At 44.5% G+C, this 14,413-nt stretch overlaps 1 protein-coding gene across 1 annotated transcript in view; it reads right to left on the reverse strand.

The window, feature by feature from the left end:
* Positions 1-5,403: 5,403 nt before the first annotated feature.
* Positions 5,404-14,413, reverse strand: part of TEKT4 (tektin 4) — a 53,571-nt gene continuing 44,561 nt past the window's right edge. Inside the window, exon 6 of the mRNA XM_075831591.1 lies at positions 5,404-5,696. Coding sequence (XP_075687706.1) covers positions 5,480-5,696 — 217 coding nt within the window. The 3' untranslated portion in view covers positions 5,404-5,479. The remainder of the gene's footprint in view (positions 5,697-14,413) is intronic.

Here is a 14,413-nt window from a genome sequence, read left to right on the forward strand (position 1 = left end):
CCATAGACTCCTATGGGGTGCCCTTTTATGGTTCCATACAAATCGGAGGCGTGTTGGCAGTCTGTTCACGAACGCGGAAGATCTGGATGAACAGTAATGTAAATCCTATCCATGCAATGTTGTAAATCTAATTTTCGTTGTGTAAGTAAATAATGAGCCTGGGCACAGCCTATGACTTCAGGCCGAACACTTCTAATCAATTAGTCATATTATTTAACCTTTGTCCACCATGCAGACCCAGGGGGCGCTGTAGTTCATCCGATCTTGGCCATAGTCACGAAGTGGCCCCGTGATGTTATATAATTTATTCTCAATAGGGAATGTTAACTAGGCTCACATTATGTTATCCCCTGGATAATAGCGCTAATTAGCATGAGAAATGAATAATTAAGCAGATTGCACCCATTGTGTGTTTGTATCCACAACTCTAGTAACAACCACTCATTACATTCTCAGTAGCGCTGTGATTAGACCAGACTCAGGAAACTGGCAAGACAAACTGTAGTCTAGCCGCGAAAAATATGACTTCAGATCATTTAACTGGAAGATAATAAGAACACTTCGAGATATCGGTTTAATTGGCAGGAAAGAAATGAAAAAATTGCCTGGAGCCAGGAACGCTGCAAGCACATGATGCCCCCTAGTGGAGAAGCCTGTTATGCCCTTGGCTGGCACTGGCTTAATTGAAATTAGGAAAGCTGCAAGCACATGGTGCCCCCTAAATACGAAGCCTGTTACGCCCTTAGATGGCACCGGTTTAAGTGGAATTAGGAAGTTTGCAAGCATATGGTGCCCCTAGTGGTGAAACCTGTTATGCCCCTGGATGGCACTAGATCAATTGAAATTAGGAAAGCTGTAAGCACATGGTGCCCCCTAACGATGAAACCTGTTATGCCTTTAGATGGCACTGGTTCAATTGGAATTAGGAACTATGCAAGTACTTAGTGCCCCCTAGTGGTGAAGCCTGAAATGCCCTTGGATTGCAAAGGTTTAATTGAAATTAGGAAAGCTGCAAGCACATGGTGCCCCCTAAAAACGTAGCCTATGATGCCCTTGGGTGGCGCTGATTTAATTGGAATTAGGAACAGTTGAAGAATATGGTGCCTCTAGTGGTGAAGCCTGTTACACCCTTAGATGGCACTGGTTTAAGTGGAATTATGAACACTGCAAGCACATGGTGCCTCTAGTGGTGAAGCCTGTTACACCCTTGGATGTCTGGTTCAATTGAAATTAGGAAAGCTGTAAGCACATGGTGCCCCCTAAAGACAAAGCCTGTTATGCCTTTAGATGGCACTAGTTCCATTGAAATTAGCAACTCTGCAAGTAGGTGGTGCCCCCAAGTGGTGAAGGCTGAAACGCCCTTGGATTGCAAAGGTTTAATTGGAATTAGGAAAGCTGCAAGCACATGGTGCCACCTACAGACGAAGCCTACTACGCCCTTGCATGGCACTGGTTTAATTGGAATTAACAAGCACATGGCGCCCGCTAGTGGTAAAAACCTTTACGCCCTTGGATGGAAAAGGTTACATTGGTGCATTAGCTGAATCATCAGTTCGGAGTGATGGACAGGTAAAGGTGGGTTTCTATGGAATAATCTGGAAGGTGGCAATCAGACCAATAGCCAGACAAATAAGGAATATTTTGGGTGACAATCAATATGGTAACCATTACAGCTAGGACCAGTTTTATAGAAAATGGGGCAATGGGCAACAAGGGAATTACATAATGCTACCGTATAATGCTACCGTATAGTACAAAGATAATACCCCAATATAGTGCCCAAATAATAACACAACGTAATTCTCTAATAATACCACCATGCACTGCTAAATAAGGGTGGATTTAGTTTGCTCCTGGAGTTCCCATTCTTGGGGACCCTATAGGAAATGAGGGTCCTGGGCAATTGCCCAGTTTGTCACCCCCTAAAACAAGCCCTGAGTACAGCTCCCACTGGGGTTGCCATCCACCTTTCCCAGTCACCTTTGGACTAGTTGTGCAGTAATAGACCCCCACTCCCATCATCTGTGACTACTGCATTGATTGTCACCCAGCTTTCCAATGTAATGGATGAGGACCACTCGAGGAGTTATATTTTACAGGTGTAATACCAGACACAACCTATGGTTAAGAGTGTTTTGGAGTAATATGCAGGCCCTTTTTTCTTATCTCATTTGACCGATTTAAGTATTACAAACCTATGAGGAATTTCTGTTTATTTCTCTTAAGTCCCCAAGAGCTTAGATGAGTTTCTATCTTGAAGGGGAACAGATTGTTTTTCCAATCTCTGTACAGTGTCTGGTGTAAAGACAACACATTCCAGAATGCAAATCACTAAAGCAACAACAGGTAATGCACCGTGATTTCAGTACTTAAACCTGCAGAATTATGAATGCAGCTCTGGAGTATAATACAGGATGTAACTCAGGATCAGTACAGGATAAGTAATGTAATGTATGTACACAGTGACTCCACCAGCAGAATAGTGAGTGCAGCTCTGGAGTATAATACAGGATGTAACTCAGGATCAGTACAGGATAAGTAATGTAATGTACACAGTGACTCCACCAGCAGAATAGTCAGTGCAGCTCTGGAGTATAATACAGGATGTAACTCAGGATCAGTACAGGATAAGTAATGTAATGTATGTACACAGTGACTCCACCAGCAGAATAGTGAGTCCAGCTCTGGAGTATAATACAGGATGTAACTCAGGATCAGTACAGGATTAGTATTGTAATGTATGTACACAGTGACTCCACCAGCAGAATAGTGAGTGCAGCTCTGGAGTATAACAGAGGATGTAACTCAGGATCAGTACAGGATAAGTAATGTAATGTATGTACACAGTGACTCCACCAGCAGAATAGTGAGTGCAGCTCTGGAGTATAATACAGGATGTAACTCAGGATCAGTACAGGATAAGTAATGTAATGTAATGTATGTACACAGTGACCCACCAGCAGAATAGTGAGAGCAGTTCTGGAGTATAATACAGGATGTAACTCAGGATCAGTACAGGATAAGTAATGTAATGTATGTACACAGTGACTCCACCAGCAGAATAGTGAGTGCAGCTCTGGAGTATAATACAGGATGTAACTCAGGATCAGTACAGGATAAGTAATGTATGTACACAGTGGCTCCACCAGCAGAATAGTGAGTGCAGCTCTGGAGTATAATACAGGATGTAACTCAGGATCAGTACAGGATAAGTAATGTAATGTATGTACACAGTGACTCCACCAGCAGAATAGTGAGTGCAGCTCTGGAGTATAATACAGGATGTAACTCAGGATCAGTACAGGATAAGTAATGTAATGTATGTACACAGTGACTCCACCAGCAGAATAGTGAGTGCAGCTCTGGAGTATAATACAGGATGTAACTCAGGATCAGTACAGGATATCATGTATGTACACAGTGATTCAACTCTTTGTGTAGATTATTCTCATACATTTACTTGAGAAGCTTTAAGGGAATAGCATATACCTTTAACAAATAAAATAAAATGGAACACTCTGCATATTCGAACTTATTGGGACCTAGAACCATTAAAAATTATACACTTTGAATCTGCCTAGTAAGAAGTATATACTGAGTGCTATATACCTGCCATCAGCACAACTGAGAGATGGAAATGTAAAGCATGTAATAGGATTTGCTGGCTGCATGTCACAGCTCGCGGCAGCAATTCAGAATGCCTGAGGTGGAGCGCAGGCGGCAGATATATTATACTGTATGTGCTGCTGACTCTGGAACAGCTAAGCTTTCCTACCAATCACTGAGTCCAGGATTTGGAGAGACTTGGGCAGGCCTGATAAATGAGCCCCATGGGAATTCGAGCTGTTCCCCACATATATAACATGAGGGGTCGTATTAAAACTAATACTTAATGGTTAATAATAATGTATAGCTCCCCCCCCCCTCATGCGCAGTCACCGCAGAACAGATGCAATCTCTCTTTACTTTGTGGAGTCCTATTATCCTGCACCCCAAGTGTCAGTGTCATTATCCTGTACCCCAAGTGTCAGTGTCATTATCCTGTACCCCAAGTGTCAGTGTATCATTATCCTGTACCCCAAGTGTCAGTGTATCATTATCCTGTACCCCAAGTGTCAGTGTATCATTGTCCTGTACCCCAAGTGTCAGTGTATCATTATCCTGTACCCCAAGTGTCAGTGTATCATTATCCGGTACCCCAAGTGTCAGTGTATCATTATCCTCTACCCCAAGTGTCAGTGTATCATTATCCTGTACCCCAAGTGTCAGTGTTTCATTATCCTGTACCCCAAGTGTCAGTGTCATTATCCTGTACCCCAAGTGTCAGTGTATCATTATCCTGTACCCCAAGTGTCAGTGTATCATTATCCTGCACCCCAAGTGTCAGTGTCATTATCCTGTACCCCAAGTTTCAGTGTATCATTATCCTGTACCCCAAGTGTCAGTGTATCATTATCCTGTACCCCAAGTGTCAGTGTATCATTATCCTGTACCCCAAGTGTCAGTGTATCATTATCCTGTACCCCAAGTGTCAGTGTATCATTATCCTGTAAACCAAGTGTCAGTGTATCATTATCCTGTACCCCAAGTGTCAGTGTATCATTATCCTGTACCCCAAGTGTCAGTGTATCATTATCCTGTACCCCAAGTGTCAGTGTATCATTATCCTGTACCCCAAGTGTCAGTGTATCATTATCCTGTAAACCAAGTGTCAGTGTATCATTATCCTGTACCCCAAGTGTCAGTGTATCATTATCCTGTACCCCAAGTGTCAGTGTATCATTATCCTGTACCCCTAGTGTCAGTGTTATCATCCTGTACCCCAAGTGTCAGTGTATCATAGGGTACCCACAAAATACTGCCATACAGTGCAGGGGTGTTAAAAGAGGGAGGCCACATTACCACAATACCAGACTGAAGAAGCAGAGCTGCAGTGTAAAGAATGGGGGATAAAAAATGAAGCAAACTGAGTCTGTGATGGCACAATAGATTTCAGACTACCAAATTTCCCATAGTGACTCATACAGCGTCGACTGTGCTATTCATTCCATCAAAACAATGGAACCCTTGCACAACGAAGACAAATGGAAACCATCTGCACCAGATCCGTCACCATTGAAATCAATGGTGATGCAAACGGAAACATATGGTTCTTTTGTTTCAGTCAGGGTTCCGTTCTGACGGGAAGCTGCGACGGAACGTCAGAACGAAGCCTAAGACGTACACTACACAGAGTGGGGTTTTATGGAAGAGTGGCCAGAAAAAAGGCATTAAAGAAAAACATAAGAGAAGAGGAAAACCTCCAAGGGGGTGAATACTTTCACAAGCCCCTGTAAATGATTATAGATGTGATAAGACTAGAACTGAACATTCACAATAACATGAAGACCTCAACACCAGACCATCAGTGAATCCTCATTCTTTATTCTTCTAGGTTCACACATGTAATAATGATCAGAAAAGAACTTCTTGATGGACTCTACTGGAAGCCCGTCAGCTTCATGACCACGGGGTAACGGGTGCGGTGGGTCATACACTTCTCCCGATCAATGAAGAGGGTGTTGGCTTTGTTGGCTATGTCTTTCTCCAGAGACATCCTGGTGTCCTCCAGGTTCTTGAGGGACTGCTCGGCCTCCTCCAGCTTCTGTTTCAGGAACTCAACAGACTCTGTCAGCTCACCGACTTCACTGACCAACCTGAAGGAACATAGCAGCCAAATGTTACCGGAGGATGAGGATGACGAGATGGGGGGCAGGGCATGCGAATAGGTGACGAAATCTTTAGTGTGATCCCATAATATTATGTGAAGGAATTAGAAGAGAATAACACACTACCCCCCCCCCCCCCGCCCCCATCCTGGTGTTCTTACACACTTCTGGGCACTCCTTCCCTTTTATTGATGGGTACGAGGTGGGGGTGATGTTGAAATAACTCCTGCAATGCTCTGTATAAAATGGGAGGAAGGCAGGTTACATATTACCCATACCAAAATTTGTCTTTACAACTAAATGGAACTGAGACTCCCATCCCCTAAAGCCGATGTCTGCATCTTTAACAGGTAGAATAATACACTGTCCTCCACACTGTTATATATACATCATACACTGACCTCCACACTATTATATACATGTATCATACACTGACCTCCACACTGTTATTATATACAAGTATCATACACTGTCCTCCACACTGTTATTATATACAAGTATCATACACTGACCTCCACACTGTTATTATATACAAGTATCATACACTGTCCTCCACACTGTTATTATATACAAGTACCATACACTGTCCTCCACACTATTATATACAAGTACCATACACTGTCCTCCACACTATTATATACAAGTACCATACACTGTCCTCCACACTATTATATACAAGTACCATACACTGTCCTCCACACTATTATATACATGTATCATACACTGACCTCCACACTGTTATTATATACAAGTATCATACACTGTCCTCCACACTGTTATATATACATCATACACTGACCTCCACACTATTATATACATGTATCATACACTGACCTCCACACTGTTATTATATACAAGTATCATACACTGTCCTCCACACTGTTATTATATACAAGTACCATACACTGTCCTCCACACTGTTATATACAAGTACCATACACTGTCCTCCACACTATTATATACAAGTACCATACACTGTCCTCCACACTATTATATACAAGTACCATACACTGTCCTCCACACTATTATATACATGTATCATACACTGACCTCCACACTGTTATTATATACAAGTATCATACACTGTCCTCCACACTGTTATATATACATCATACACTGACCTCCACACTATTATATACATGTATCATACACTGACCTCCACACTGTTATTATATACAAGTATCATACACTGTCCTCCACACTGTTATATATACATCATACACTGTCCTCCACACTATTATATACAAGTACCATACACTGTCCTCCACACAATTATATACATGTATCATACACTGACCTCAACACTATTATATACAAGTATCATACACTGTCCTCCACACTGTTATATACAAGTACCATACACTGTCCTCCACACTGTTATATACAAGTACCATACACTGTCCTCCACACTATTATATACAAGTACCATACACTGTCCTCCACACTATTATATACAAGTACCATACACTGTCCTCCACACTATTATATACATGTATCATACACTGACCTCCACACTATTATATACAAGTATCATACACTGTCCTCCACACTGTTATTATATACAAGTATCATAGACTATCCTCCACACTGTTGTTATATACTAGTATCACACACTATCCTCTACACTGTTATTATATACAAGTATCATACACTGTCCTACACACTGTTATTATATACAAGTACCATACACTGTCCTCCACACTGTTATATACAAGTATCATACACTGACCTCCACACTATTATATACAAGTATCATACACTGTCCTCCACACTGTTATTATATACAAGTATCATACACTGTCCTCCACATCTGTGGGTATGTGAACCCACTGGGCCGTACCACCGTAGCGGGATAGCAGCTGGCCAACAGTGTACCAAGTCAATATATAAATAGTCCAAGCACAAGGGTACCTGTAGTGGTTCAGACAGTAGCAACGGATAGGCACAGATGGGACCTTGGTAGCAGACACCAGACGTGGTGTAACACAGCAGATCGAACCGGTGGCACAACACGACTCCAACAGGTTTAAGGCACAGGAACAAATAGCACGGGATACAGGATACAGGTAGCAGGGCACGGGAAACAACGGGAACAGGATAACACTAAGGGACCAGTTGCAAGACTAACATAGGAAAACACAACAACGCTCAGGCAATGTGCAAAGGGGCAGTACCCTTCTTATAGTCCAGGGTGATCATGGGCTAATTACTGATAATTCCCCATGTGCGCACGCTGGCCCTTTAAGGCCAGGCACGAGCTTGCGCGTGCACCCTACTGGACACAGCAGAAGTGAGCGCTGGCGTCTTCTGGGGAGGAAATGCGGGCCAGCGCTCACAAATCCATGGCTGCGGGCATCGGGGGGTGAGTAAACCGGACTTGTACGAAGGTACCTTTAGATGGATATTCCTTGAGGACATCCAGACTTTGGTACTCTGAAGATACTGAGGCGGCTCTCTTCTTCTAGTATCCGCCTTTCGTTTCATGCGGTCGACCGCCAGCAGAATAGAGGACCGGGTTTGCTGTCAGATCTGTAAAAAGTCCATGAATGCAGAGTCAGCTGCGGGCACATGTGAAGTAGCTGAAACAGCAAGAGGAATTCGTGGATGTGGGCCATAGACAATGAAGAACGGTGTAGAAGCAATGGACTCATTTGTGTGGTTGTTGTATGAGAACTCGGCCCAAGAAAGAAGCTGTACCCAGTCATCATGCTGCATGGAGATGTGTCGTAGATAATTCTCCAAGATTTGGTTAATCCTCTCGACTTGACCATTGGACTGGGGGTAATAGGCTGAGGAAAAGTCAAACTTCACATCTAAGAGTTTACAGAGGGCTCTCTAGAATTTTGTGGTAAACTGAACCCCCCGATCAGACACGATATGAAGAGGCAGGCCATGCAAGCAGATGATGTGTTTGATGAAGAGGTTAGCCAGTCGAGAAGCAGAAGGTAGGCCGGTCAGCAGAACAAAATGTGCCATTTTCGAGAACCAGTCCACCACCACCCAGACAGTATTGCATCCAGCAGAGGAAGGAAGGTCTGTGACAAAGTCCAGCAGGACGGTTGTGGAGCACAAACTGGAACCGGGCGAAGAACATCGACCACCTGTCTTGACGGGGGTTCAGCCGGTTGGCCGACTGGAGATAGGTGAGGTTCTTGTTGTTGGTATACATCAGGATGGGGTGAGCTGCGCCCTCTAGTAGATGTCTCCACTCCTTCAGAGCCAATTTGATGGCCAGTAACTCCCGATCCCCAATAGAGTAATTGCGCTCTGCGGGAGAAAAAAAGTCTAGAATAATACCCACATACCACTGCCTTCCCTTTGGAACCTCTCTGGAACAGAAGTGCACCTGCACCAATAGAGGAAGTGTCCACCTCCAACGAAAACTGTTGAGATACATCAGGATGATGGAGGGTTGAGGCTGACGTGAAGGCACTCTTAAGGCTATTAAAAGCAGATTCTGCCTCTGGAGTCCACACCTTGGCGTTCATACCTTTTTTGGTGAGGGCAGAAATGGGAGCTGTCAGTGAAGAGAAGTTTGGGATAAACTGCCGGTAGAAGTTGGCAAATCCCAAAAAACGCTGTATGGACCGCAAGCCTTGAGGACGTGGCCATTCCAGGATGGACTTTACCTTCTCAGGATTAATCTTGATGCCTTGATCCAAGATTATGTAGCCCAGGAAGGGTAGAGAATTCTTCTCAAACACGCACTTCTCCAGCTTGGCATACAGGCGATTCTGCCTTAAATCGCAGCAGAACTTGACGGACATGTCTCCAATGAGTTGTCGGATTTGGAGAAAAAAAATCTAAATGTCATCCAGATAGACCACAACATAGACAGAGGAGATCTCGGAAGATGTCATTGACAAACTCATGGAAGACCGCGGGAGCGTTACACAGACCAAAGGGCATTACCAGGTATTCATAGTGCCTGTCTCGGTTGTTGAATGCCGTCTTCCATTCGTCACCCCGGCGGATCCGGATCAAGTTGCAAGCCCCACGCAGGTCTAGTTTAGAGAAAATCTTGGCTCCTCGTATGCGGTCAAATAGTTCGGAAATTAGTGGCAACGAATATTTGTTCTTGACCGTGATTTGATTAAGACCCAGTAGTCGATGCAAGGCCGAAGAGATCCGTCTCTCTTCTTGACAAAGAAAAACAGTGGGGAGGAGGATTTTTGTATGAACCCCCTCTCCAAATTCTCTTTGATATAGGCTGACATAGACGGAGTCTCTGGCAAGGAGAGAGAGTATACCCATCCATAAGGAGGTGACGTATTAGGAACCTGTTCAATAGGGCAGTCATAAGACCAGGGGGGGCAGCGTCTCAGTCTCCTTCTTGCTGAAGACATCCGCAAACTGAGAGTAATGAGGTAATCCTGCCAATGACTGAGGCAGAGGAGGCTGGGCCAGATGTATGTGAAACAAACAGCGATTGAGACACTTGGAGCCCCATTGGAGAACCTCTTCAGACTTCCAGTCCAGGACTGGGGCATGTAGTCGAAGCCAAGGCAGGCCCAGCTGCACAGGGTTGATGGCTTTGGGCAGGACAAGAAATGAAATTAGCTCCGAATGAAGGGCTCTTGGAGCTTCAGCGGTTTGATCTCAGATACAATTGGATCAGGCAGAGGCAGCAGAGACCCGGTGCGTCTTTTCGCTGGACACTGTGGTCACGGGGATGGATAGTTTTGAAGAGAGTTTCTTATTCAGTGCTGAATCGCCTAGGGTTGTCTCTCCAACCAATCCTGGGTATTGGAGTTTTTTTGGCTTCTGAGGGCACAAACGCACTACATGGCCTCCGAGGCCGCAATACAAACAAAGTCCCGAAGTGCGTCTGTGTTGTTTCTCCTGGACGGATAATTTGAGCCGGTCCCCCAGCATAGGCTCCTTTGGTGGAATGACTGGTGAGGGCAACAGGGATTGCTGGAAAGTAGGAGCCAGCCTGGGAAGTCCTCTCTCCCGACGAACCTCTTGGGATTGCTCCCGGATCCTCATGTCAATCCGGGTGGCGAGAAGAATGAGGTCATCCAGGGTCGGTGGCAGATCACGAGCGGCAAGCTCGTCTTTAATCTCGGAAGACCGTCCCTACCAGAATGTAGCCAGCAAGGCCTCGTTGTTCGAGGACAGCTCTGCCGCCAGGGTGCAAAACTGAATGGCATACTCGCCCACAGAAGTGTCTCCCTGGCGAATGGTCAGCAGAGATGCAGCAGCAGATGAGACTCACCCAGGTTCCTTAAATACTGAGTGGAAAGTCCGTAGGAAACACTGGAAGTCACGAGCCTCTGGTCCCTGACGTTCCCAGATAGGATTCGCCCATGCTAGGGCCTTGTCAGTAAGGTGCAAGATGATGAAAGCGATCCTTGCTCCATCAGACTGAAATGCTTTGGCATGTAGGCAGAAGTGGATCTGGCACCCGTTCAGAAAACCCCTGCAGGTACTTGCGTCTCCGATGAAGCGAGAAGGTTAGTGGCAGCGAGAATCGAGAGTAAGTACTGGTACTGCTAGGAGGTGTAAGAGGAGGAACAGCCAGAGGAACAGGTGCCTTGATGGCTGCAGCTTGCGCATCCAGTCGCTGTGTAATGGAGTTCACCTCCTGGAGGAATTGGTCCTGTCGTATCAGGGTCCATGGCCTGAGCGTACTGTCACGATTTGTGGGTATGTGGACCCACTGGGCCGTACCCCCGTAGCGGGATAGCAGCTGGCCAACAGAGTACCAAGTCAATATATAAATAGTCCAAGCACAAGGGTACCTGTAGTGGTTCAGACAGTAGCAATGGCTGGGCTCAGATGGGAACTTAATAGCAGACACCAGACGTGGTGTAACACAACAGACGAAACCGGTGGCACAACACGACTCCAACAGGCTTAAGGCACAGGAACAAATAGCACGGGATACAGGATACAGGGCACGGGAAACAAGGGGAACAGGATAACACTACGGGACCATTTGCAAGACTAACATAGGAAAACACAACAATGCTCAGGCAATGAGCAAAGGGGCAGGGCCCTTCTTATAGTCCAGGGTGATCATGGGCTAATTACTAACAATTCCCATGCGCGCACGCACCCTACAGGACACAGCGGACCGGAGCAGAAGTGAGCGCTGGCGTCTCCTGGGGAGGAGATGTGGGCCAGCGCTCAAAGATCCATGGCTGCGGGCATCGGGGCGTGAGTAATCCCGACGTTCCGTGGCCATGGACGCTACAGTTATTATATACAAGTATCATACACTGATCTCCACACTATTATTATATACAAGTATCATACACTGATCTCCACACTGTTATAAAGTATCACATACTGTCTTCCTGGCTGTTATCAGGCAGATATAATACTCCGAGCTGTTAACTGATATAATGTCCCGGCTTTCACAATAGCGCTGAGATGTATTCGGGCACTTGATGATGTATAGGCTCAGGTCAGGCAAATTACTTGGCCCCCACAAATAGAAAGCAAATTCCGAGAATTTTCTTTTTATATTTTTCAATACAACAAAATGATTTTCAGCTTCATTGTTGTGTACAAAGAACTTCATTTTCACAAGATATTCTTTCAATTCTACCTGGAAAAATGACGAGGCTCAGACCTTGTGTCTCGCAGACGCCTCGAAAGAAGATGAAGATTACTATGGGATTTCCAGCCTACAGTCTTACAGACATAAAGCATCAGTTGTCTTACGGACTTAAAATGTGACCATGTACAGAGGTTTAGGCTTCACACGTGCGTGTCCAATTTTCGTCCGCAAAAAAACGGGCTGTTTTCCATGTATAGGACTATCCGTGTTGCGTCAGCGTGTTTTCCGTGTGGCTTCCGTTTTTCTCGTCCGTGTTTCTCCTCTGCAAGCCTTCCCTGGTGTCGCTTTTCTTTTTTTTTCTCTGCATTTCTTTAGCAACTGATGCGTTAAAAACGGACAGCCCACGAATATTGTCAATGTGCTATTTTTCTCACGCACCCGTAGATTTCAACGGGCAAGTCTGATGCGCAAAAACGTACCAAAATAGGACATATACTATCATTTTGAGCCATTTACGGCTAGAGATTAGTGTTGCAATCAGGACGATCGATTTCATCTGACTAACCAGACTTGACGTCGGCAGACCCCCCCCCCCCTCACCAGGGATGATGGTAAGGTATTAAGTCTATCACTACCCTAGGCCATTAGGTATACTGGTATTAACCCCTTTACTGTCCTGACACCTTTAACATACTAGACCACCAAGGATACTGGCAGTAACTCCCACACTACCTTTACCAGGGATGCTGGTATTAACCATTTCACTATCTTAAGCCCTTCATATACTAGACCACCAAAGATACTGGCATTAAAGGGGTTTTCCAGGATAAGAAAAACATGGCTGCTTTCTACTAAAAACAGCGCCACACCTGTCCACAGGTTGTGTGTGGTATTGTAGTTCAGCTCCATCCACTTCAATAGAGCTCTGCTGCAATACCAGACACAACCAATGGACAGGTGTGGCGCTGTTTTTGGAAGAAAGAAGACGTGTTTTTCTAATCCTGGAAAACTCATTTAACCTCTTTGATATGCTAGACCACCAAGGATACTGGCATAACCCCCTCACTACAGTAGACTACCTGCTGGTATTAACCCCTTCATAGAACAATTGTAGCCCATATGTCATTATTAATAATACATGAAGCACAGTAAACTTGTATTTTAATTATCCCAACTTTTTTTTCTAAATAGGTCCAAATTTAGCCCAATTCTTTCCCATACATACTCAATGATCAAATCTTAGAGTGAATTTCCACCTTTTAACACCATTTCAATTTTATGTCTGAAGTCCTGTGCTGATTAATTTCATAATAGGTCTTTATAGGGGCCGGAGATCTTTTTTTCTGTTATATCACTCCAAATCCCCTCTTCCCTGCATGCAGTCATAGAGTTAAACATAAAAATTCTGGTTTTCTACAGCCACCACTAGGGGGAGCTCACTGCATACAGATTTGTACTGCTCCCATTGAGCTCAATAGTAAATCTGTTTTTAATACGTTCCAACCATGTAGTCACCGGGGGACTACTCAATAAAATAAAAGTTGTCAAAAGTGGACAACCCAGTTAGTGTTTACCGAAAAACCCACACGGTCCTATAAAATCTCAAGTGTTGAATACGTACCTACACCCATTTTACCCCTAAATTTCTTATTTTGAATATTAGTCATTAAAGGCTCTCGGTCTCATATATTAGGAGAAAGTAGGAGTCTCCTCTCTAGCAGGTTTTCCTCCGGATAAGTCATTTTCTTTTTTGCTTCGATGGGGGAGACGGAGGATAATTCTCATTTATTTTACGGCCTCCGCGCTTCTTTCATGTCTATACGCTCCTTACTAGGGACAGTGCACATGAAGGATTATTTTGCCTTTTGCCGTCATACTGATACATCCTCAGTCCAATCTCCTCTGCATGTTTCTCGTGATCAAAGGGTTTGGTTGGACACTAGACAGAAGCTGATCCATGACTCATTGTTCCTCAGAGTCTCAGAAGTGAGGTCTGATCTGAATTGACGTATTATTAAGAGTGGCTTCATCAATCTTTAAACACTTGAGCAAAGAACAATGAGATGGTTGAATATTAGCAGAGGAACAACATCTTCCAACACAATATACAAAAAACCACGGAAACTGGGGCTCTAAAATCAATAGATCAGGTGGATTGTTTACTTCTAGTGGACAGTTTTGGTATTGCCAATTTGCA

The sequence above is a fragment of the Rhinoderma darwinii genome, chromosome 6 (genome assembly GCF_050947455.1).
Source record: "Rhinoderma darwinii isolate aRhiDar2 chromosome 6, aRhiDar2.hap1, whole genome shotgun sequence".
NCBI classification, from domain to species: domain Eukaryota; kingdom Metazoa; phylum Chordata; class Amphibia; order Anura; family Rhinodermatidae; genus Rhinoderma; species Rhinoderma darwinii.